Here is a 25,032-nt window from a genome sequence, read left to right as displayed (position 1 = left end):
CAGACTCTGGACAACAAGGGAAGTAATAACCTTACAACCCTCCGCAACTTCAGGGAGGAGTCAAACAATGAAAGCAAAGCACAGTTCAGGTTGCATTTAATGAATAATAAATCACCAATGTTTCTTAATGTCGCAGTCCACAGAATCTTGAGAGTTATTAGGTGCCCACCACATGAACAGACAGGAATAGACCAGTCTGTATTAAGCTAAAGACATGGAGGGGAAATGGAGGATGCTCCATGAAGTCATTTAAGAGAACATTAGTCTTTTGCCTTGAAATTATGGTCTGAAGCAGTCATCCCACCTCTAAGGCCAACTTAAAGCACACAAACACAACATTTAAGTAGTTATAGACACATTATTTCAATTTGGGTCATTTTTTTTTAAAAAATTACTTCTGTAAAAGTTTGCATTCACTTTAACTATGGACTGCCCATTAAAAAAAACAAGCACTGGCCCCAGGTTACTAATGAACTATGAAGAATTTTATTTATTACTAAATTTAGACTTAATTAAAAGCTAATTCTATGGAATAAGTAAACAAAGTACAAAGCAGCTGTAATATTTTTAAAGAGTATCCTACCTGATGAGAGGAGCTTTCTGCAGCAGTCTGAAAATCCACTTAATGCTGCCAAATGGAGAGGAAACATCCCATGTATACCCCGCCTAAGATACACCATAATCAGGTATCACAGTTTCATTACAATTAAAATAAAACAAACATGATTGCGTGCCAAAGTGCACGTGCATGGCGGGTTCAGCAAACCACCTAGAATACTGAGCCTTAGAAAAACTTCACATATTAAATGCTTTCTTAGAAGCTAGGCTGTTGCACTGAATGCATCTGCCGTTAAAACTTTCAGAGCTTTTACTTCAAATACATTAGAGGAAAAAAACCCTATTTCTCTTTTTGTATAAATTGTGATGTACTGAGTAGCTATTTAGAAGTACAGTACAGGATAATACACAAAGTATTTCCTATTTCAAGTTGAAGACAGTATTAAAAAAAAAAATCACACTAGTCTTGTTAATCTAATAAAAACATTTCTAAATTCTCTCAGCTTGCATTCATGTCAGTAAAGTTACCTACTTTGCAGTGTCAGCACCACTCGTAATCAGAGTGTTGATTAATAGCTCATGGCCGTATCTAGCTGCTATGTGCAAAGGAGTATTTCCATTCTTATCTTCACAGTCTATTTCAGCTCCTATAATAAAACGTAATTACTAAGTAAGAATATACATAGGCATACAGATACTTTTGTTAGAAAAACAGCACTGATCATAATTTAAGCAACATTAATAACTCTCCATGAATAACTACTTTGGATTTAAAAATCTATACAGCTTTCAGTGGTATTTAGTATTAATAATAAGCAAAATAGAGAGAAGCATTTTATTATGTAACTACATGGGACAAGCTTTCTGTCAACCTGGGTTATGGAAGAGATTAATTGATTAATATATTTTCTTGCATTCTGAAAAAAAAAAAATGCTTCTTCAATGCAACTTCACAAACTTTACAAGCAGATATGCCAGACTTCGTCATTAACTGAACTACTCCTGGACATGGGATATGAAAAAAATTCAGTACATTGTTATCAACACAAGAAGAGGAAAATATTTGTAATACTGGAAAGCTGATGACAAAACTACTCCCTCCCCCTGTTTACCATTTTGAATGATGGTTTGAGATCTTGAAAATCTACCATGGATCGCTGTCATGTGCAAAGGTGTTTTCCCATCTTTACTCTGGAAAAGAAAAAAAAAACCCAACAAACAAACCAGTGTTTACTTAGGCCCATTAATAGTAATCCACCAGAACTGACATAAAAAAAGAAAAAGGACATGTTTTTACTTTCTTCTCTCCCCTCTACTCCCTCCTTTATGTTGTTTCTATGCACTTCTGCAAAACGGCTGCTGGCAGTGACAAGTCAGCATGACATGGCAAGCTTTTCAGAAGAGCTGCTCTTAGTCACTCTCCCAGCTGTGAGTGACAACTCAGTGATGCCCACTCACTCACAGATATGCCTTTAGGATAATCACGCTCAAGAGGATGATGACAGCGCACAACTTCAGCAACAAGCCTACGTCCAACTCTTCCCCCACCCAAGCCTAAAACAAAACAATGCTTCTTTAAATTTTGTTTCTTGAAAGAAAATAGCTGTATTTACTGCAGAGGTCTACACATTGTGTTAGAAGACAACACATCAAAAAGCTTATGTGTTTCATGGAAATTTCTGTACAGTGGCATTTGTAAGCAATTTATCATAAACCACAAATAATCCTAGGGTAGAACTATCCAACCATAACTGGTACTATATGTTTGACACACATATCAGAAGTGTACTTAGTCATTCACCCAGTAAAGATGTCCTTCGAGTAGGCCAACAATAATGTGTAAGGGAATTTCAATTTTTAACAGCACAATCTCAATGCACTTACAAAACCAGTTTTTTTCTGTTATTATTACTTTAGGATGATTTTTTTCCCCCATGCTTTATCATAAGTAATGGGAAAACTTTACTGCAGAAAAAAGTTCCTACAAATGCAAACGAAGAATTGCAAACATGACACTCAGAAGAAAAAAAAACCAAAAAAACGCACTCTCAGATGCATATGCACACCACATCTTTAGATTTTAAACGCTGGCTTTGAAAAGTGCAAATTGTTCACAAAACACAAAGTTAAAAAAGACAAGGATTGTAGGGGGAACATAGGATACGAACATATGTATTGAAATATCACAAATTGCTGTCAGGTGCAGAAGTGTCTTCCCATATTTACTACTACTTTGGAACCAAATGGCAAAGCTTCTATGGATGTGGTACTGACTAAAGACCCTTTTAGACAAGAGCTGGATGTGGAATTTTTAGTTGTGTCACTGCACAGAGCAGCATACACCACCTAGAACAATACAATTATGGGAATCATTGTCTTCTCAGACCTAGATTGAAAGAAATAAAACACCTGATAACAGCCAAGTTATCTCCAAATGTTTCAGCTAGCAGATTTCTTTGACCATAAATAATCCAAAAGATATATTCACATACCCATAGCAGACACAAAGAAATGCAGAAAACAGGGTTGAAATCTACTTGAAGAATCGGACTATCAGTTTTACTTCTGTCATCTGAGGCCTCAAGAAAAGGCCAAATAAACACATCACAAGTGATGACTTCCCCAAGCAATCTCTATGCTCCAATTTCCTTACAAAGAAAATTTTCTTCTAATGTCTAATCTTTCATCTTTCTCCCCACAGTTTAGTTCTACTCTCATTATTCAACCATTAATATTCTGTGTCCAATTATTTGCCTCCTTTAAAACAATTGTTACACATCTGTCTGTTTCCTTCACTTTTCTCCTTCTTTAAGCTGAAGAATCAATTAATTTAAGGAAAAATGATCATATGAAATAAGCTTAGTTGGAATGAGTGACCAAAAGCTGCTTTGGTAACTAATGTTCTAAACAAAGGAAGGCTAATGAGGAGTAAGATGGAGCAGAAAAAAAGTAGATCCAAGTCTCACTGAGAATATTAAGAAAGTACCTTACACAGACATAAGAATAACTTGAAGGTATTAAGTATTAATAACTTAACTATTCGAAATTAAGGAGCATGGTGGTCAAGTGAGAACCCTCACAAGACAACTTGAGTAAGGCCTTGCAAACGACAGCAAAATAAGCTACAAAATCATTTTCCAGTTGTAAATGAAAAACCACAGTACAATCAATAAAAGATTTTAGATTTACTCTGTTCAAATTTACTTAAAGATGCACTTAATGTAGATTTCCAAGACAATATTTTGATTATCCACAGTGCTTCTTTCCAGTCTAACAGTCTCAGGTTCCTTTGCAACCCAGGAATAACATAACACACAATTGTCTATCAACATACAAACACAGAACAGGTATACAATTAAATGAAGGGGACAATTTCCATGTTGAAGTTGAACTGCTAGGTATAAGACTGCACTCAGAATTCCCTTCTTAGACATTATCACTAGGAAAGGATATACAGAATCAGAACCAGTAGCCAAAGAGTTCTTTAAGCAATGGAACAGCAAGGCTCTATTTATTGAGCAAAGTACTGTTTCCTGAGATGCTGGAAGGTTGGGCTGCATAAGCAAGGAGGTATCTTCAAAACTTTTGCTTCAATTTCCCTTTTTAATGCCATTAAGGTCTTCTATCTAAATATTAAGTTAACTACAGCTGTCTGACTTATGATAACTTCTTGTCTTCACTGAAACTCAAGTGTGTGGTAATAGGAAAGAAATTGCCCAAATCTCCTCTACCACTAGAGAAAACACAATTCACAAAATACTTAAGATCATATGAAATTTCCCAAGAACGGTAATTGCTATTAGACAGAAAGAGTTAACACACTGCATAAGGTGCTCTATCAAGAGATTACTCAGATATTAACTGTACTCAGACTACTGAGCTTTACTGAGGGTCAGGGGGAATGTGGGTCTATCATGTCACAGCATTCCTCCAAGTGAAATCTCCCCCTGGCAACAATTTTTATGTTCTAGTATCACCAATGGAAGTAAAATACTTTTTCTATTTAGGTCACTGAATTTTCAAGCAGCAAGGGGGCCCATAAAACAATTAATACTGTCCCATTACGTACTCATTTGTACGTGTTCTTCCATGCATGGAAATCCTGAATAGTGAGGAGAGTGCTGCAGTAATTAGCAATACTTAACAGGATTCACCATTCTACAGTACTATATGGGCTCTGACATGGCTACAAAAATGAGCGTGAAATTTTGTCCTCTGTCTAAAGAGGTGATAAAAAGCATATAACATATTTCTGCTGTTCCATTATCTTCTGCTACATATCCCCCTCTTGAGATGAGGCCGGGATCCACAGATACACACAAGCACTCTCCCTCCATCTGCCATGGAGAATAAGAGTATTTTTTCCTTTTGCTCTCCCCACTAGGTCACCCACAGCAGAAAGTGGTCTAACAGTACGGTCTAGTCTGCACCTAGATTACCATCCATACCCACTCTCTTACCTCTAAGAACACAGGAACAGTTGCACATGGGAGGGAACTATTGAATTGGATTACAGAAGCAATACAGTTATGAAGAAAAATACATCTTACAACAATTGTAAGAACTACTATGAACTTCAGCCTCAGTATTTGGAAACTGAACAGGCTTGGTTTCAATAAATAATTAGTAGGAATGCTCTAAAAGCATCCCATTTTAACTCTACAAGTTACTCTTAGCTACACAACATATTCTAATTCGATTTCCTTTTGCTATTTTTCAGGGATTGTTCTTTTGATTAAATCCAAGGTTTATCCCTATACATCTTTCCAGGGACACAAAAGTTGACTGGGAAAGGATTTTCTTTTGCCTCAGTTCTTGCACTTTTCAACAGTGCAAGTGCTAAGTTTTCACATACAAAGTAAGGCTGTTCGCACCTTCAGGTGCAAACTCAAAGGCCAAATTCAGTCATAATGGTATAAATCCACAGAAACTCTATTAACAGAGTTACAACAGAAACACGTGTTGGTGCGGAAACGGGGTAAGTGCTGTTTTCAAGCTATAATTGCTTAAAATCACTACACAACACTACTTGTTTAATTTTGCACTTAGCAGTTTTAATACTTACTAAATCAACGTGTTTTAATTACAGAACCTATAGCTAAAGCTACTCACCCTTTCCACTGTAAAGACATTTTCTTCTGAAGCAGCTAACTTCAGGAGCCAAATCTTTCCTAAGCTCTTAGACTTCAGCTGAAATTCTCAGCTCTCTGATATGCTTCAGGCTGCATTTCCCAGCCCCATCATTATCATGTTTCAGAAAAAAATGATTCTGTCATCTCAGAGTAAGCTTAAGAGAAAAACTGGGTTTACCCATACTAAATCTTCTACGGATTTTTTTTTAAAAAGTCACAGAAACAGACAAATCTATACTTTGGTTCCCATAACTTAAAATTGAACGGGAAAGAAAGCAACAATACATCTCTCTGATGTTAAAACATCTTTTGTCACCTCCAAACAAGGGTTCACCCACATTATAAACTTCAAAGAATTCAGGAATTTTGCCAGTCACTTTGAAGATATTAGCCATTCTTTGCACAATTTCTAAGGTTACTTAGTGTCATAACTGACTAAATGTAGTCAGTATCTACAGTGTATACCACACGTAAAACAAAGATTCTTATTTTAAGTTCAAACATAAAGGTTAGAGTAATATTTAACAGTATTTAATTAACCTAACAGAATGTTGGATGTTTTTTATTTTCATTCCTAACCTGCAATTAAGGTGTATTTAAAAACGAACAGCCAAAACTACCTAACCACCATTACTTGCGGCACATCTTTCTGAAATGAAGCCCTCCCCACTTCTTTCTTCTACATCAGAAATAGTCTACATCAAAGTCATGAACCTCTGCAACCCAGCACATAGGAAAACAGTAATTCTTTCTTGGTAATATTATGTTTCTCTTTTGTTCTTATTTGTGTAAATAACATATGTACATATCCATTAGTATATTTAACATTGTGGGGCTGTTTTCATGACAGAACATACATTACTAAGAAATGATGTTTCAAGAATGTAGGACAGAAGTCAGCCCTGTAAGGCTAAACCCTGTGTCATATCCAGTCTGGGACATTATGTAGAGCAGAAAGCTGGCAACAAAAATAAATGGACTGTGACCTATGTCTTTTAGGACAAGTTGGCAATAAACCCTGTAGCACAGCTCCTTACTTCTCCAGGGTGCTTTGGTGATTAATTTTTCCACAACTGAGTTTAAGTATGTTTTCGTTAAAGGAGCTGCATGTTTAAATATATGTAACAGTGAACGGTAACATACATCTAAGACTTTTCCACATCAAGCAGCTTATTTTTAAATTACACGCAAATTTTCAGTGGGATACAGATTTTGTACTAACAATAGATATAAAATTGTGTTTTAGAATTAGTTAGCTGAAAATCAGTGTGAATATCTTACACAAAGTGAGCCACAAACCCCATGTTTTTTAACAGAAGTGTTAGCTATTCTAATATTCACCTCCTATCCAGATGTGCTGAAATTCAGGCATAACTCTATTAAACAGATATATTTATTCATTTAAGAAACAAAAGGATAGACAATTCTCATCCTACCATATATGGGCTACAGTACAGGCAATTAGATATTTTGTAAGAGGAACACTTCGACTCTTCATTCCACATACCTGAGTCCCACTTCCCCATCCCAAAACCTGTCAGGACACCAGATACTGCCACTGAGTATTTCTGAACACCATTAAGTTTTCATTACTAGAATAAAAATCAACTCAATACAAAACAGGAGGTCTCACATCTCTCTCGCTCACTTCTCAAGACCTTACCCTACACACTTGAGAAGATAATAAAAGATATAGGTTATAGTTTGCTTTTATGCTTGTGTGGATTAGAAATTCTGCGTACATTAAGACTAGACTGTAAGGAATATTCTGCAGCCAAAGACTTGTCACCAAGTAGCGATGTCAAACATGTACTGCCTCTGCTCACAAAGTTTTATTGGAGTAATTGAAAAACCAGATGTTTAAGACACTGCATTGGCCTCATCTACTTACATCTGTATTTTTAATACACCCTTCACAACTCTCCCTTACTAATTAGATTTTAGGACCTTATGTTATCAGCTCTTCAACCGCTCTAGCAATTAGCCTGTTCATACACATTTCTCTGAAATATCCTTGATTTCATTAATGCTGCTTATTTCTAAGAAACACATGTTCTTTTGCATTTTTCCATATGATTTGCTATTACTCATATGGATAGACTAGGGAAGACATATGGAATTCTGACATTTAAATATCATCAAGATTGACCAGACAGTATTGTCATCTTTCTTCTTTATCCTTTTGGGCTGTTTACTACATCCCATTGAGGTTTCCAGATTCAGATCAAGTTACTTGAAGCAACATACTGGCTCATTTTTTCTAGTCCTGATAGTCCTTTTCACAGAAGTACTCCATCAATCAGTGGGAACTTCTAAATGTTATCGTAACAATGATTTTGAAAAATTACCTCTGATAAAGACGTACTGCCTCTTTAAGAGTGAATGGATGGCTTTGGATTCACCTACCTTCAAATTTACATCTGCTCCATTACAGACCAAAAGCTCTAAACACAATGCTCCACGTGTTGACGCAGCAGCAAAGTGCAAAGGTGTAAAACCCTTCTCATTCATTTGATTTACATTAGCACCGCAGTCTATGAGTTCATTCACTACAACATCTTGTCCGTTGTAGCAAGCTACATGGAGAGGAGTATTTCCATAGGCATTTGGTTCGTTCATCTATCAGAGAAAAAAAAAAAAAAACCAACAAGATTACTTAGTAGGCAAAAACCTGTATTACTGCAGCGTTTAATTATGACAAAGAAAAATCTCATGTCATGAGACAACTTCTTCACTAAGTTTTGGAACTCTTCAAAAGCAGAAATTAAAAGCAAGTTTGGGATGTAGTACTTTGATGGAGCAGTGTGTACCAGGAAGAGTACAACTGCTTTACGAGTGAGCCAACCTCCTCCAATTGTCTCCACACCAGCTTCCTGTACACAACTTGACAGAACACCCATGTGGAAACGACATCAACAGTGGCAGTGGCAATCTGCACAGACACTACAAACTAAGCACAGCATGGACCTCTATCATTTTTCAACAGCATTTGTGGGTTTCCGTTAAAAACAAAGGTCAAAGGGACTGGTTTTTTTGGAGGGGCGGGGCATGCAGAAGTAGAATTTGTTCTTGTGCACAACGTGACACTGAATTCTGATCTATTTCTCAAGATAGAACTTTGGCAGCATTCTCCAGCCTTGTAAGACTGAAATGTGATGCACAATGTAGATTTCTTACACAGTTGCACAGTTTGTTGTTGACACACTTTCTACATGCAGGTACTGTACAGCCTTTTAATTTATTTTGCATTTCAATATTAATACGGCCTTCCTTACTGTAGTACTGAAATTTCTAGTGTTTCTCCAAACTTATGTGGTGTAAGATAAAGTAAATAACATCTATGTTTTACAAACAACTGAAGCAAAAGGGTTTAATTTCCTGCAGTTCAAAAAGGATTGTGTGGCAAAGCTAGGAACAGCATACCTATTTCCTGAGTTCCGGTCCAATGAACTACGAGTAAGAAATATCAAATGAACAAAAGCCCTACTAAATATAAATTTATTTCCAAATTGTGCAAAATCTGCAAGGCTCTTAAGTTACTTGGGGGAATGAGGTTTTATAGGAAAAAAAAAGCACGTGAATGAAGGTATTTGGAAATACTGTTTTCACTATATCATAAACTGCCCCTAAATAAACAGTGTGCTACAATACTAACAGGAGCAAACAGCAAAAAAAATATGCATCACTTTGTCTTATTCTTCCTTACATCAACTCCAAGATCTAGAAGATATTTGACTACATTGGTCATCCCACTAGATGCTGCAGCATGTAAAGGTGTGTACGATTTCTTGTCCTTGCACGTCACTTCGGCTCCGTGGGCCACGAGTAATTTCACAACTTCAATATGACCTAAAAGAATACAGACAAAAAGAATGAAGCTGCATTTTATATTAACCAGCACAAGTTTACAAACTTAATAATTGTACAATTGTTATAACATGAACAAGACATCATTCATTTGTACCTAATCTGGAAAATAAAGAATTGTTTTTGTATTCTGATTGTATCATGAATTATAAAAGCAACATAAAATATTCATCTTCAGAAGACAGTATTTCCACATACCCCCTCCAATAATCGTAGTATTTATACTGCAAAAATAATCTTGTATGTTAAAAAAAAAATAAAAATATCTTGTCTTCTGCTTACACAGAAGGATTTTTGGGGAAGATCTGAGAACAAGAGAGGTGAAATAACTTTGTAATTCTTAAACATTTACTGCAAATTTCTGTTAATAACTTGAGAGAGAATGTGTCTGTCAGTCTTCCACCTTCACCTCAACTGCAAAAACACCCGCTGAGGTTTTTAAGGCCTTCAGCATAAACTTAAAAAAAATTACACAAATATGAAAAGAAGAAAATATTCTAATTTTAAATAGAAATATATGCCCCGCAAAATCCAACTTCCTTTACTTGCAAAGCCTTTAAAATGTTGACCCAAATCCTACAGGATTTAGCAAAGCTCTATTTTCAAAACTGACTTGGGCCTCTGAGGAACCGTATCCTTTTGAACGCATCAACTATTCTCCTAAGTCACTGGGAGGAGAAAGTGTCGAGCAGGGTCATGGGGAAGGGATGACCTGGGGGGTGTTGCAGGAATGAGGGCGGAAAAGGGAAGGGAGGGCAGGGAGCCCACCCTGAAGTAGTGGGCAGTCGCTCTCGCCTCCAGGTTTGTGGCTGGGCCAGGGGCCCCAAAACCACACCACTGATGCAAAGGGCAACCAGCTTTCTCCTTCACCATGCCCACAGACTCCCCCGCTGGCTTGCATGCAGCTGTGACACCGCACACTGAGACAAAAGCTATGAAGACAGGGTAACCAAAAAACCCTGTCATTCTTGCTCAGTTGTTAATTTAACCGCCAAACAAGTCAATGACTGAAAACACACGGTTAATCGTGACAAATTCTGCAGAATAAAGGAGCCCACTTGCATTAGTGGAGAGCACGATACATTCAGCGCTTTACCTTTGTAACTGTCCCAGACGGATGCGGGATTCTTACTTTTACCTTTCAAGTGACACCCTTACCTTAGTTAAAAAGAGTGGTGAGGGGCACACTGAATACTTACGCTTATCCAGTCAGATACGTAAGTAGAAAGTATCAAATCTAGCCTTCAGTTTAAGTGTTTCATAAAAAGTGAGGGTCTTTGCTTTCCCAATGACTAAGAGAATTTGCAAAAGTTTGAATAGGAAAAGAAATAGACCCAGCTGTTTTGATAAACATTCAGTCACCATGATACCTATTTTATGCTCATGCCCCACAGCATAAAACCCCAAGATTTCACCTAGCTGTAACAAACAGAAACATAGAGTTTACCAGTGCAATGTGAAGTGATGCAACATTTCACTTCTGAATTACTTCAGTATAATAGGAAGGAATAGAAAGAGAAATGCAAACATGATATTCATCTTCTAACCCAAATACAACAGGGACAAGAATGAAAACAAGCACTATATGAGAGACGGAGTACAGGAGATACTGAAAGCCATGAAAGGAAGAGAGACGCTGAACAGAACAGTGGCAGAAAAACTTAGAGAGAAGAAAAAAACCACCAAAAATCCCTGACCTGCACTGAAAACGCAAGCAGCAATCAGTGGAAGACACTCAAACAGAAGAGCAAGGTACTTCAATTGGGAAGCGCCGAGGAGACCTCCCGACACACTAACGAGGGCGACGCTCGCACGCGAGAATGAAAGTCCATTTTAGTCGCAGCATTGCAGCTGGACAGCAATGGAGCCGGGTGAAAAGCAGGAAGGAAGGAAAACAATGGATATAACCCTAGAAAGTTATTTATAGTACAGTGACGAAAAGCATAACTTCTTTTTTATTCTGTGGTCAGTTTTGTATGGTGGAAAAGCTTTAAGGCTTTCTTTAAACAATTGGAGCAGCGTAAAATGGCTCTAAATTGCAAGAGAGAATGTCAGAGGGTTTTTTTTACTTGTTTGAAGATTTTCAAAAGCTTTTTCTACTTTGTTGACTGCAAGGGTATTTAGGTTGATCAACATCAGATAAATTACATTTTTCCCACCCAAATACTGTTCAGTAACAGAGTTTCCTGTCAATAACCTATGAAATAGCACTAACTAAAACAGGAATAAATGTAGCTTGTGTGAAAAATAGCAGACTTTTCTCTCATCTAGGTGAGCACAAGCCAGAAAACATCTCTGACCTCTCACTGACGCTCGTCAATTTGCAAAATTTTGTTGAAACTTGTGCGTGAGATGGCAGAGATCTGACGAGCAATGGACAGGCTGTCCAACCACCTTACTCAGACATTCTCACGCACAAGTTTCAACAAAATTTTGCAAATCATCACCTTGAGTAAGGTGGTTGGACAGCCTGTCACAGACATTGCTTTGAATATGTAAGTAGATTATAAAATAGTAATACAAAATATCACAAAGAACGTTGGCTCAATAATGAAGATTGTTCTTTAATTTCTCAGTTTCAAGTACTGGTATCAGTACTTGAAGTGCAGTATCATACAGCTTCAAATTATGAGTATTAACACTGTGATGATCAGTGCATAATTCACTGACACATTCAAGTCTTTTCCTCTGAAGACAGTCAGCAGGGTCTTTTTAGCATTTCACATATGGATTTCACAACCTTATTTCACATTGTGATCAGATTATTTCAGACCTTTATTGTCAGGGACATAAGACTAATTTTAGATTGGCCTGAAACACAGAGTTGTGCAAAGACAACAGTTAATAATTCTGCTTTTGTGTGAATCCAGATGTTTGTGAGAAGATCATTTCATACAATGAACAACTCATTAGCAACCCCCAAAACTCAGGGTAAGGCTTTTGGTGACTGTATTGAAAGTATTTAAAAATACTGTAAAAATTTTAATGTATTAAAAAAATATTTTAAGTATGCCTCACGTGGTAGTGCTCTTTTGTTTTGCTCAGCATGTAAGTTTAAGATTGTATTTCCACTTTGAAGTTACTGCTTCCATTTGGTCTCTCCTGGCAAGACTTGGAAACGTTGCTTGGATAAACATAAGAACTCCAAAGCAGTTATGTAAGGTACTCAGTGCCACAGAATCACAGATGAGAAATATGTTTAATTAGCAACCTTAAGTCTGTTTTTTAAGAACCACCCCCACACACACACATTACACAGCCTATTTGTAAGTAATTCTCTCATTCATAATAGTGAGCATTAATACCAAACTACACAAGGAGGGGCATTTCGCCCAAGATCAGGCCTCCAAATCAGAGTTAACCTAGACTTAGAGATGTCAGCGTAATGAGTCCATGTAATTTCCTACCTTGTGAGTGTTTATTTTTTGGTTTGGTACCAGATACAGTAAAATTAGTTTGTTTCAATCAGGGAAGGGGCAGTATAGATAGTTCTCTCCCTGTACATTAACTTAAATGTTCGTCAAAAATACAAGGTACTCCTTTGGAAACCCCATATATAAAGGTTTTCACTGAGATAGTCATTCCAAGAAGTATCTTCCTCTTAATTGGAACAAAAATGTTCATATTTTTAGATCACCTCTGAAAAAAAAAAAAGTTGCCATAAGTAACAGGACTGTGTTCTCTTCCTGACTGTCCTTCTCCTCTAATTTTTGTAAGATGGTATCTTAGGCATATAGATATGTATTTCTGGGGATTTAAAACTTAGGAAAAATGCAGATCATCAAAACATAACAGGAACAAAACAAATACATATAATGAAGTCTTATTTCCTCATTTCATCTTTGAAAAAATTCCCAACCATGCATATTCATACAATACTGATGCTACTGCTTTTATTCTTCTTCCTTGGCTGGATAAAATTATGAAGCAATAAACTAAAATACTGAATAACAATCAAGACCATGGAATCATCTCAACTTGGCTCCTTCCTGAAATTGATGCTGAAACTTCCTTGTTCACTGCTCATATACGACCCATATTGCACAGGTTCAAGGGCGGTTTTAGACATTTTCTGGAAGTTAGAAGAGGCATTCTGTTTTTTCTTTTGTGAACAGGTACAACATATTCTGCAATGACAAATACAATCTGCAGTTGCATGTGAATTACTTAGAAACAACAATTAGCCAAAGCTAAGAAGTCTCTGTCAATGTCGGCCTAGAATTCTTAATCTGTGTTTTCTATGAGTCCCCTTCCAATGGTTTATATTGCTCATATTTTAAATGAAGCTTGAGATACAAAGCTCTACTATTTATTATAGCTATGCTGAAGGAAACAATTCCTACCACTTTAAAAAAAAAAAAAAGGAAGGCTGATAAAAGGCAATGAAGTACATTACTGACAGTACTGCCAGCACATTGATCAATACCAATACTCCTGGAATAAGAATGGCAAGGCAAGAATTTGGAGTTTTAGAGATTAATTATTCTTTTAAAATACAATCCCCAAGGTTGGTATAACAGTCCTCTGTTTCAGGTGCCCCTTGTATTAATTGCTCACTTTCTATTTAGCATTATTGTGGAAGTTTTCACCTGTGATTAGACTCCTGCTGACTGAGGGACATAGTTCCTTCTTTTTAAAGAACAAAATTACTTACCTTACTTTTCTTTTTCCAACAAATTGATTTTTCTCACCACAAAAACTATTTACATGGTAATTTGAAGTCTACTATTAATGGTGTCCTGGCAGACACCAGATAACCTTAATGCTCACAATGTAAATATTTTTCCTAGAAATATATTAAACCACTATACATAAGGTGATTTTTTTTTACTATTGCAATAGTAAACAGCTGAAATATGTACATACCCATAAATGCTGCCCAATGTATAGCTCGTCTGTCTTTCTTGTCAAACGCATTAATATTGGCCCCTCTAGACAACAGTAAGCTGACCATCTGAGATAAACAGAAAGAAAAGAAATCCTCTACTCATAATGGAAAACTCAAAGTTAGACAAAGGAGAAAAACAAGAGTAGGAGAAAACAAGAGTATACTACTCATAATGGAAAACTCAAAGTTAGACAAAGAAAATCACAGGAGAAAACAAGAGTATGTGTGTTTTCAAATGTGTTGAATATTCCATAAGCTTGAAAAAACTGGCTGCCCCCCTCAGCGGCAACAATGAAGTGACTGTAAGGAACACAAAACTCAATGTCAACGCAAACATTTCCTAGTTAAATATGGCAAAGCTGTGGAATCTTTGAAATCTTCAGACTATTAGGGATGCACTAAAGGTAATCACTAAGAGCAAGCCTGTTGCCAATTTGTCTCCAATTACCAGTACACAATTACAACATGAATTTCTCAGCAGTCATTTTTCAGGGCTTGAAAACCAGTGAGTTATAGCTTATTATGTGTATTTTCTCCACATTTCAGTGACAACACATTCCATATGTTCACTATCTACTGAACAGAAAAGTATTTCCTTTTTTTCATTTTAAATGTATCTGTTACTAGTTTAACTCCACTTACCTCAGGCAAATTTGTTTCTGTGTTAAGGTGAACGCTGTAATAACCTTCCAACTAAATAATGCAACATGTATTTTCCACAACCATTCTGTACACAGATGCATACCAAAGACAAATTCAAATACAAAGTAAGTGTTGGGAGAAGCATGATTTTAAACCAAGAAACTATACATTAGAAATGTGAGGGATAGAATGATGAGAGGGAAACAAGCTAAGAAAAATAACTCTTACCTCAACGTGTCCGCTGAAGGCTGCATGATGCAATGCAGTTCTGCCTGCTCGATCAGACACATTTACGTTGCTTAGGAGAGGCACCAAAGCTTCAGCGCATTTCACAGCTTTGTTTGCAGCTGCTATATGTAGGGGTGTCTGCCAGTTTTTATCACGAGCATTGACATCTGCTGAATGCTTTAACAACACCTGAACAGCATCCTGAAAGCATTTACAAAAAACCCGGGCCACTTAGTATAAGATTTGAAATGCCAGCCTTAAATCCAAGGACAGTATAATGGAATATAACTATTTACACTTTGTTCTTTGGTAAACATTATCTTATGCTTTGGGGTTTGTACTTTATCATAAATCCAGATTTGGTGATGTTCTCAAGAACATGAGCAATATCATCCCTATAGGATTCAACTCTAAGTGACCATTTCCAGGGCTTTTATCCAGTTCCTTAAGCCGGCTGGCAAATTGTTTTTGTCATCACAACTAATTTCCAAAGCTCAATACACCTCTTTAGGATTTCTTCCATTGCTAAGGATTAGTGAAGTACTATGAACTTACAATGCATGTTCATCAATTTGCCAAGAAAAATTTTTGAACTGTCAAAGTCTAGAAACAGCAAAGAGAAGAACAGCTTATTCAATGTACATTTAGAAAACCACAGATAAAACAGAGCATGGTCGCAAAAAGTTTCAACATACACTGTTGCAAAACTCCTGAAAACCGTTTCAAAATGTTGCATTGAATTCCATCTCGCAAAAAGATTATTCATTTCCTTTTGTTAAAAGTACAAGCTGTGAAAATTTGACAAATAAGACAAGCAATTCTTACAGCAAGATAAACAGATCCCTTTAAAAGATGTGCACACAATTGGAATGCATTCAAAAAAAAAAAATCTGTTGGTGGTATCAACACGGCCATGAATACCGCATTTTACATCAACTCCGTGACCTTCCCGCAATTTGATAACGACTTTCAGTGACTTCCAACTCAAACACTGAGCACACAAATAAATGGTTGGAGCTTTGAACTTAAAATATGTTACCACAAGTAGTTACTGGAAATTTCAAATTACATGTGGTACAATAGCAGCCACGAGCAGAACATTAGGTAACACTTGATTCTATATATTACAATAAATTACATTTGAAACACTCAAATTTCTTCTACTGTCAATTAGAAATAGGAACAAACATAAAAGTGAAAATACTGCATCACAAGCTTGTAATTTAGATGAGAAATGGAACAGGTTCTATTCTCTAACAAGCAGGTTTAGTACTTTAAAAATCTAATCAATATTTTGAACTTCTATCCTTTTTGAACCAACCATTAAGAAAACTATAATCAGAACAAGCAAATTTTAGAACAGCTATTACTCCTTTTGTAGAAGGAAGCACTGTAGTACTAACAGAAAAATAATTTCTTATATTGGTCTGCACAAATGCATTAATGAATTTCAAGAATTAGTGAATCTGCGTAAGGTTTTTTGTTTTGGTTTGGTTTTTGGGTTTTTGTTGTTGTTGTTGTTGTTGTTTGTTTGTTTTTTTAAGTACACCAGGCACAGAAATCATAGCATCATAGTATCATTTAGGTTGGAAAAGACCTTTAAGATCATTGAGTCCAACTGTTAACCTAACACTGCCATCCCACCACCAAACCATGTCCCTAAGCACGACATCTACCTGTCTTTTAAATACCTCCAGGAATGGGGGGACAACCACTTCCCTGGGCAACCTGTTCCAGTGCTTGACAACCCTTTTCTGTGAAGAAATTATTCCTAATATCTAATCTAAACCTCCCCTGGTGAAACTTGTGGCAATTTCCTCTTGTCCTATCACTTGTTACTTGGGAGAAGGGACCAACACCCACCTCGCTACCCCCTCCTGTCAGGCAGTTGTAGAGAGCCATAAGGTCTCCCCTCAGCCTCCTTTTCTCCAGGCTAAACCACCACAGTCCCCTCAGCTGCTCCTCATCAGACTTGTGCTCCAGACCCCTCACCAGCTTCCTTGTCCTTTTCTGGACATGCTCCAGCACCAATATAAAGGTCTGGAACCTGACAGTCTTGACATGAAGTTGCTTGAACTAGCCCAGTTGACAGCTAAATCTATAATTCCAGCTATTTTGCATGCTTCAATGTCCTTGTTTAATTGCAGCTGTACTTGCTTCAAGAGTAAGTCTAGATGTTTTACTGAAATCATTATCAAGGTTTTTTTCATTACAGCTTTTTTCATCTAATGCCTAAAAACCCATGTAAGGCTGTCAGCTGGAACACAGTGCCTACACGCACCAACCACCTCTCCATCTATGTTGGTGTGCTCCTGTGACTTACTGTGTCTGACAGGCACCTATCATTGCTTTTAGGGTAGACGGATTGGTTCACATGTTTCATTTGCATTTGGTTAGTATTTTGTTTAAAATAGTCCATATTTAAAAAAATGGCCATGGTTGCGTTTCTTAAAGTTCTCATTTACGTCTGGTTTGTCTGCAGCACTCCTCTCTACAAGCATTACTGATATAAGGAGCTCTTATTGCCCCTCAGCTCTGAAAAATGCAGTATGTGGTGCTTTGGTCAGCTCCCAAAGGAGCAGCCTAAAAATACCTCAAGAAGAACAAACAGCATTTGGGAGTAAGGCACCCTTGGAGATTAATTTTCAAACACTGTTTTGAATAACAATCTCCACATAACTTGGCTATTAATGCTAGTGACAAAATAATGCAATTTATCCAGGGAATTCAAAAACAAAAACTGAAACAAGGCTTGTTTAGATAGTTCTTGGATCAAATACTCGAAGCTCAATGCTTGCCAAAACCGAAATATTCAATTCCATCTTCTCAAACAAAATTTTACACAGAATCTTTAAAAACCCTTTATTTTTGAGACATACTGAAGTGAGCATCAATTTGACTCAGGATCTCAAAGGAGATAGTTTTGCATAAACTCTTTCACATAACAAGCTCAGCATTTCTCTGTTTTGATCTTCTACAGGCATTTAAAATTTTTATTAGGACATGAACAGTAGAGAAAAACAACAAATTCATTTCTTACATTATTATATTCTCACAATTGTGTCACTGGTAGACTTCAAAAAAAATTCAATGTATTTCATTTATAACTTTTAAAGTGTTTACTATCATTACTCATTAACTGCTTTTTTGAAAAATATGTTTGCAGGCCTTATAGAACCCTTTATTTCTTCAGCACCTGAACAGGTAAGCACGTAAAAAATGAAGACATGCAAAGATTATGCTGTAAAAGCTGTACTAAACCTTATTTCACCTCTACTTCCCTCACACCGAACCATTCTTGTTACCTTAAGAGAAGTAACCTGGACTTGAGAACACTGCATGCAGAATCCTCTCTGCTAGGGTAATGGCATTTGAACAGAGAGCAAACCTGAGAACCGGAAATTTATAGTTTTTCCCTTTCTTCCCACTCATGCATGACATATATACTCTCCACACAAACTGTTGCAAGTGTTCTGCAATTCCAAACATTTGGAGTAGTTTCACTTTATAAAAACCAAACAGAGAACAGAAGGTAATTTGAGATGTCTTATTTTAACACAAAGCAATCAATCAAAAAAAAAGCATACCTCACTACAAGACGCCACAGCTCTGTGTAAAGGAGTCAACCATTTGCTGTCTTTGGCATTAACTCTAGCTCCTGTAACGAAAAATAAGAAAAACAGAAGTTTACAATATATTTACAGAAAGACTTAATTATTTTCCAGTACAGAGCTAGAACTACTAGGAGATACTTATTTTAGGCTCATTAACACAGGATGATGCCAAAAATAGAACAGGAGTCTTTGCTCCAGCTGAAGCCCACCCTTTGAGAAAATTCTTTTAACACTGCACCCATAATACTCCATCAAAGTGTACTCAACTTTTTACACTAGGTAGTCTTCTATAATCTTTTGCATTTCCAAAAGTACATAAAAGACTGCTGGGGTACAAAAGACTGTCTCCGTGCCTTCATTCAGCAACAGAAATGTCATACTTTCCCACTACAGTTGAAATTCTCCATTAAAATAGAGAAAGAGGCTACATTTATTCCCCATGCCTCCAGTTTCCTTGTGGTTGGTGAGTCTTGACACCTAGGTATCTAGAACTCTGCTTCTGGGAATTCGGGAATGAAACTTTTCTACTCCACCAGGTCACGTAACCACTTCAGGACCTCCTGGACTTCCCTTCATGATCTAGACTTTTTGAAAAATAAGTTCGAAGGAATGGGAAGAAAGTCCAAGTCCATTTGAAGAAACTACCCACAATCTAACAGAAGTTTGAGAGACTTAACCTTACCATAAATCATTTGCTTTTCTCAACCATCATAATGACCTAAAGTACTGCACCATACCATGTACCATAACATAACTCAGTGTATCAAATTCTGCATAGAACTTGAGCAAAAAAAGAATTTGAGGATTCTAAACGTCACCAGAAGTGTCTTAGGATTTTTGGTCATCCTCCCTGAAAGACAATAACCTGAATGATCAGTAAGTGAGAATGTAATCAATATATTTCAAATGTATCTGTAATTCTTGATTGTCTCTCAGGTAATTGTTAGCCATACCTTGGTTTTAGCAGACAAGACAAAAATAAGAGCCAAAATGGTACTCCAAGCTCCACCTGACTTCATATCTCCAGCTAACAACCAAGGAATGAGGACTTTCAAAGTTGAACTGACTTCTATCTCTCATTTTAGGATACAAGCGTCTTTGAAGTGTTTTAAAGGAATTAAGGTCACTAATCACTACCCTGACTTTCCCCAGGTGATGAAGCCTAAGATAGAAGCACCATGCCCAGCAGAAGGGGAGAAATGCCCATTTCCACTCCAAGGAGGTGGCAGTTACCTAAGGTCTAGTGAAAACATGCTTAGAGTCCAAGCCATGTATATGGGTTCAGCTAAGTCCATCATTGGCATTTCTGGTATTTTAACACACAGCCTAAAAGTCACATCAGAAGAGAGCAGGAATAAATACAAAAAGATACCATACAAAAGGTTTTCCCAGTGGTAGGTTAATCAAACATGCTAGGACTAAAGGAAAAGAATATCTAAAAGTGTTTGTTTTTTCTGGTAAGAAAGAAAAGCAGCATTAGCCAAATAAACACCTAGGGAAATTTGAAGTGATACCTAAAAGCGATATGGTCCTCTCAAAAGAACAAAACCAACACAACAATATCTGCCTCCCCCCACCTCTGTAAGTGATCCTCCACCCAAAGAAGCAAGAAAGCCTAGGTGCGGGACATCCCATAGTTAAATTTGTGTAATATGTAGACACTAAAAGAAGGTAACTTCTCAAACGCATAAAAAAATCTAGAGATTCTCTGACAAAGGCAAAACCAAAGTTGGCTTTTGAGAAAAGATCTAAATCTCTGATGGACTTCCTTAAGATCAGAACCACCAAGCTTGTTCCCTCCCCACCAACAACTAGTTCTTAAAGGAGTTCCAAAACTGTTAGATTGAAAGACAATTTTTTAAAGTAATAATCAGAACAAGCGTACTACCAAAAAACATGTATGCACTATTCATGCGGGAATGGGGAGATCTATAGCTCTAGATACGTTAAACAAAATACTATTTTAAATTAACACACAAGATATTTTCCCCTTAAATTTCTCCAAGAAGACATGCTGCCAAGAATGATTAAAGTTCCGTAAAACAGCTTCTCCAAACAGCCTTGTATCTGTGGACATAATCCCCCCCTAGGCTGTCCTTTAACCCCTAGCACATGATTTGGGGAAAACGTTACCACTCCTCCCTCCCCCTTCAGATGCTCTCTCTGAGACATAAAGCTCCCTCAAACCTATGCTCCTACCATGCAACAGCAAGGGAGGTTACAGACTTCACCCTCTGGGGTAAAGCTCTACTCCAGATGACTGCAAATAAATATTAGAAAAATATATTGCACCTTTATCGAGTATCTTTTGCTTCAAGATGATTTGCTTCATGGTTTGCTTAAAGACAGTTTGAGTGCACGTATGCATATAATTCACTGTACAACACTGCCAATGCAACATTATCTCTGTGAAGCTCAACCTGCTGATATGTTAACCAGGGCATTTCTCACATTTCAAATGCCTTCAAATGCCAGTTATGCAGCAGTTCGCTCTTTCAAAACACGGTGCAGCGTACCCCAATCCCCAATTTGGAAAAACAAAAAACCCAAACCAAAACAACACTGGATCTTCCAGACTTCAGGGGCCTGGTCTTAACATGTTTATTAAAGCTGCTCAAATATTTCATTTGATTAATGTAAAGTTTCTTACATTTCAATTCTTTTAATGTCATAGAGCCTGCAGAAAAAAGATTTGGGGGCTTGCCAGAGATATCAAATACAATACTGCAACACAAATACCCATCATCTTTGCTTGAACTTAAGAACTGATTATGTAAGCGATACTCCCCTAAAACTGCACCTTCCAAACAAACTAACTTACTCTTCCATGTTGGTGCACTAAACCGAAATATTAAACATGATCTTCCCTTCCATCACCAACTTTGCTAGGACAGCCTAGTAAAAGTTCACGCATCTAGGCAAATATAAAAGCAGGATTTTTGCTCTGGAAAAAAGGTGGGGTAGGGAGCGAGAGAAAGGAGTATTACATATTTTCCTTCCCTCCTCCTTGGATCTTACATTTCATTTTGTAAAGCTGCATTCACAAGACTGACAATTAGAAAGACATGATTTCTTTAATAAATCTAGTACAGAAGCTACTGAGAAACTCAGTGATGCTTACTTTCAGCAAATCTATGTTCCATGAGACACATTTTCCAACTTGATAGATGCACTGACTTGTAGAACTATCCTGGAAGCTTGAATTATATCAGTCCATATCTGACAATTGCACATTTAAATGTGCTGTTAGGCACCAATACCTGGACATATGTTTCTGCAATCCAACTGCTACTTCATTGGTGCCAATATCCTTACATTCAGGTAAGAGCAATAGCATCTCAACCACCACTTGAAGAGATAGGCAATGAATGACTGAGCAGAAAATGCTGCAAGGAACAGTTGCCCACCTCCTCCTTCCTCCATAAACTGCCATATAACTACATACGGCCGTGTCTCAGCACATCACCTCTGTGTTCCTCTTCTAAGAACTTTTGCTGTGACTCTCCTCCTGAGCTACTCTGCACCAGAGCTCCTCCTATTTGCAAATGTCCTCAGAAGACTAATGAATGCAGTGGCTACGTTACTTACGTGTCACCAGCTGGAAATAGATTCAGAAAAGAAATACAACAGAACTGACAAGACACTTTCATCTTGACTCGCAGTACTGACTTAAGCACTGAATTGCCTTCCACTGATCTGTTTGTAGTCTGCATTTTTAGACTGTCAAGGATGGTGTTTTCCTTTGCTACAGTACAAGATGTGCTAGTGATTGAACAATACCACAATACAAGCAAATAAAGCAAAAATGTTTTCATTCAGATATGCAATACAGACACCTGATGTTCAGTATTTGAAGCTCTGAAATGTTTATTTAGGAGTAAAAACATGTAATAAGATCTTTAGATTGCATTCAAAAAAGCTAATTAACTTTTTCTTAACAAGTATCCTGAAATAATTTCCAGAATCATCTTTGCAGAAACTAGGAAGATCCCAGGTATAAATCACTGAGAATAACTAGCAGTCCTACTGTAATTAGATTCTATTTAATTATTTTCCTAAGGGCTTCAGAATTTTTTTCCTTTTCAAATGATTCACTTTTTATTTGAGAAAATGACCATGAAAGCACTTAAAGTGGCAAGCAGAAGTCCTCAGACTACACTGGGGAATGAACAGATGGAAAAGAAACTTTTCCTTAGATAGAAAAATCTGGCAACATTCAGGAGGAGATACAGAGCAAGAAGATTTGAGACACAAATTGGAGCAATCAGTAATAGAAAGCTAGGATAATTTCCCATTGAAAATTTGGGTACTTGGAAAATTATTGCTGCAAAAATAATGAATAAGTCTTTATTGAGAGAAAGCTTCTTATTTATAAGCTAAATGCATAGTAGACGGTCTATAGAATAGTAAAAAAATTCTGAGGGACAGGACTGGAATATCTTTTGACCAGCTACAATGATGCTTCAACAACAGTTTTTATTTTTATTGTAAACCAAACCCAAACAAAAAAACCCCCAACAAAACAAACCAAAAAACACAGGGAGATACACTGGCCACAAAAGGGAGGAAAACCACAGTCAAGTCAAAGCCACCCTCCAGAACTTCGCTGCCTTGTCAATATAAGAAGTCCATTTCCTTTCAGAACTTCATAGTTTCTGCCACATCCCAGCCACCACCTCCTTGAGCTTCAAAGAGCAACATGAGCTTCTTGGGCTCCTTCAGCTACTGAATGCTTCTACCCTTTTAGATCAGCTTCATTTTCTCTCTCAAAGAGCATCAGTGCTCCTTTCTTCATAGCCACTGACTGTTACTGCTGCCAGAGGGAAGTTAAGATAGCTCAAAAAAAGAAAACTGCGGCCAACATCATTGTCAAAAGGAGAGGAAGCGACCAAAAGATACAGCCAGCAAAAAAGGAGCTCCTGTGAAACGCTTTCGGTGTGTGGGTACATCTGCAATCCAAACAAAGCGAGCTTCATACGGCTGATATTTTTGCAGCAGCAGCCTTTCAACAGCTGAGGTCTGTCACTGTCATTGCATGGACTTCTAATACCTGCATAGCTTCAGAATTAGATGAAAGGCAGGTAGAGTGGAGTAATGTTGGAGGGTCTTTACTATCCTCCAAAATCTGTTATTCCTGTCATGATAGTTTTACAGCATCAGCACAATTCTTACATTTTCCAGCTGACCCAGAGGAAAGCACAACAAAAACTTGTGGGCTGCCAAACCTTAATGAGATTGAGTTTGACTACACACTCACGTATGTTGAGCTCCATGCAGTGAAATTTTTGGGTTAAACAAACAGAACTGTATTGTGTTAGTATTTACATATCAATGCAATATAGTAACTAAATCTATTCAAAAGAAAACAACAGATAATTCAGATGTTTATTTTCATGAATTACGCTGATTTCAGTGACAAGCAATAGTAGTCTGCATGGCATTTGAAAGAAAACACATTTTAAAAGTTACTTATCAAAAGAACACATTCTGGGAACATGCTAATCTGTCCTGCTGCCCATGTGCCACTTGCCTGCAGAATAGATTCCGATGGCTTTAAAAAAAAGCCCAGGACAAACAGAAAGAATGATTTTTTTTTTTATAAAGCAAAAAGCCTCCCCAGAACAGCTCACATGCAGGACTTAACTGAAAGAAGGGCCTGGGTTTTTTTAATCAGGACTTCTTGGGAAGAACAAAAAGTTGGGCATTCAGTTAATTAAGACTTAATTATTTTACTTTTCTACTTCTCAGTACTTTGCCATAAAGTATTTACACAGTCGAAGCCAGTGCCATTATGCAAAGTATACAGATGTATTTGTGCACCAGGATGCAGTTGTACATACAGCATAAAAATGCAACCGTGACAGCTGTTACATTCACAGAACAATACAAAAAAGAAAATGCTTCTAAAATAATGATTCTCAGGTGTCTAAAATACAAACTTTTGTTCCATCATACTGTATACTATAAAAAAAAATAATCTTTATGCTTCTCTTCTATTTATTGTTCACCTCCTTACCTAACAAATTTAGGAATGTTAATTGCTTATCTGGCTACAACCTAGCAGGGATAGATTATTTGAATATTTAGACTTCCACAGACCATA

The 25,032-nt window shown here is 37.1% G+C and overlaps 1 protein-coding gene across 2 annotated transcripts in view; it reads right to left on the bottom strand.

Moving 5' to 3' along the window:
* Positions 1-25,032, bottom strand: part of ANKRD28 (ankyrin repeat domain 28) — a 79,233-nt gene that overhangs the window by 28,173 nt on the left and 26,028 nt on the right. The window contains exons 4-11 of one of the 2 annotated variants that reach the window (XM_009638644.2): positions 18,903-18,973; positions 15,316-15,516; positions 14,424-14,511; positions 9,397-9,539; positions 8,097-8,309; positions 1,671-1,749; positions 1,091-1,205; positions 584-666 (exon numbers count right to left, since the gene is read on the bottom strand). In XM_009638644.2, the coding sequence (XP_009636939.1) occupies positions 584-666; positions 1,091-1,205; positions 1,671-1,749; positions 8,097-8,309; positions 9,397-9,539; positions 14,424-14,511; positions 15,316-15,516; positions 18,903-18,973 (993 nt within the window). The remainder of the gene's footprint in view (positions 1-583; positions 667-1,090; positions 1,206-1,670; positions 1,750-8,096; positions 8,310-9,396; positions 9,540-14,423; positions 14,512-15,315; positions 15,517-18,902; positions 18,974-25,032) is intronic. The other variant, XM_035894053.1, reaches the window with a different exon arrangement.

This window comes from Egretta garzetta, unplaced genomic scaffold (genome assembly GCF_000687185.1).
Source record: "Egretta garzetta isolate BGI_Z169 unplaced genomic scaffold, ASM68718v1 scaffold94, whole genome shotgun sequence".
Taxonomy (NCBI): domain Eukaryota; kingdom Metazoa; phylum Chordata; class Aves; order Pelecaniformes; family Ardeidae; genus Egretta; species Egretta garzetta.
The sequence above is the reverse complement of the archived record's forward strand: the minus strand, read 5'-3'. Positions and strand labels throughout refer to the sequence as shown.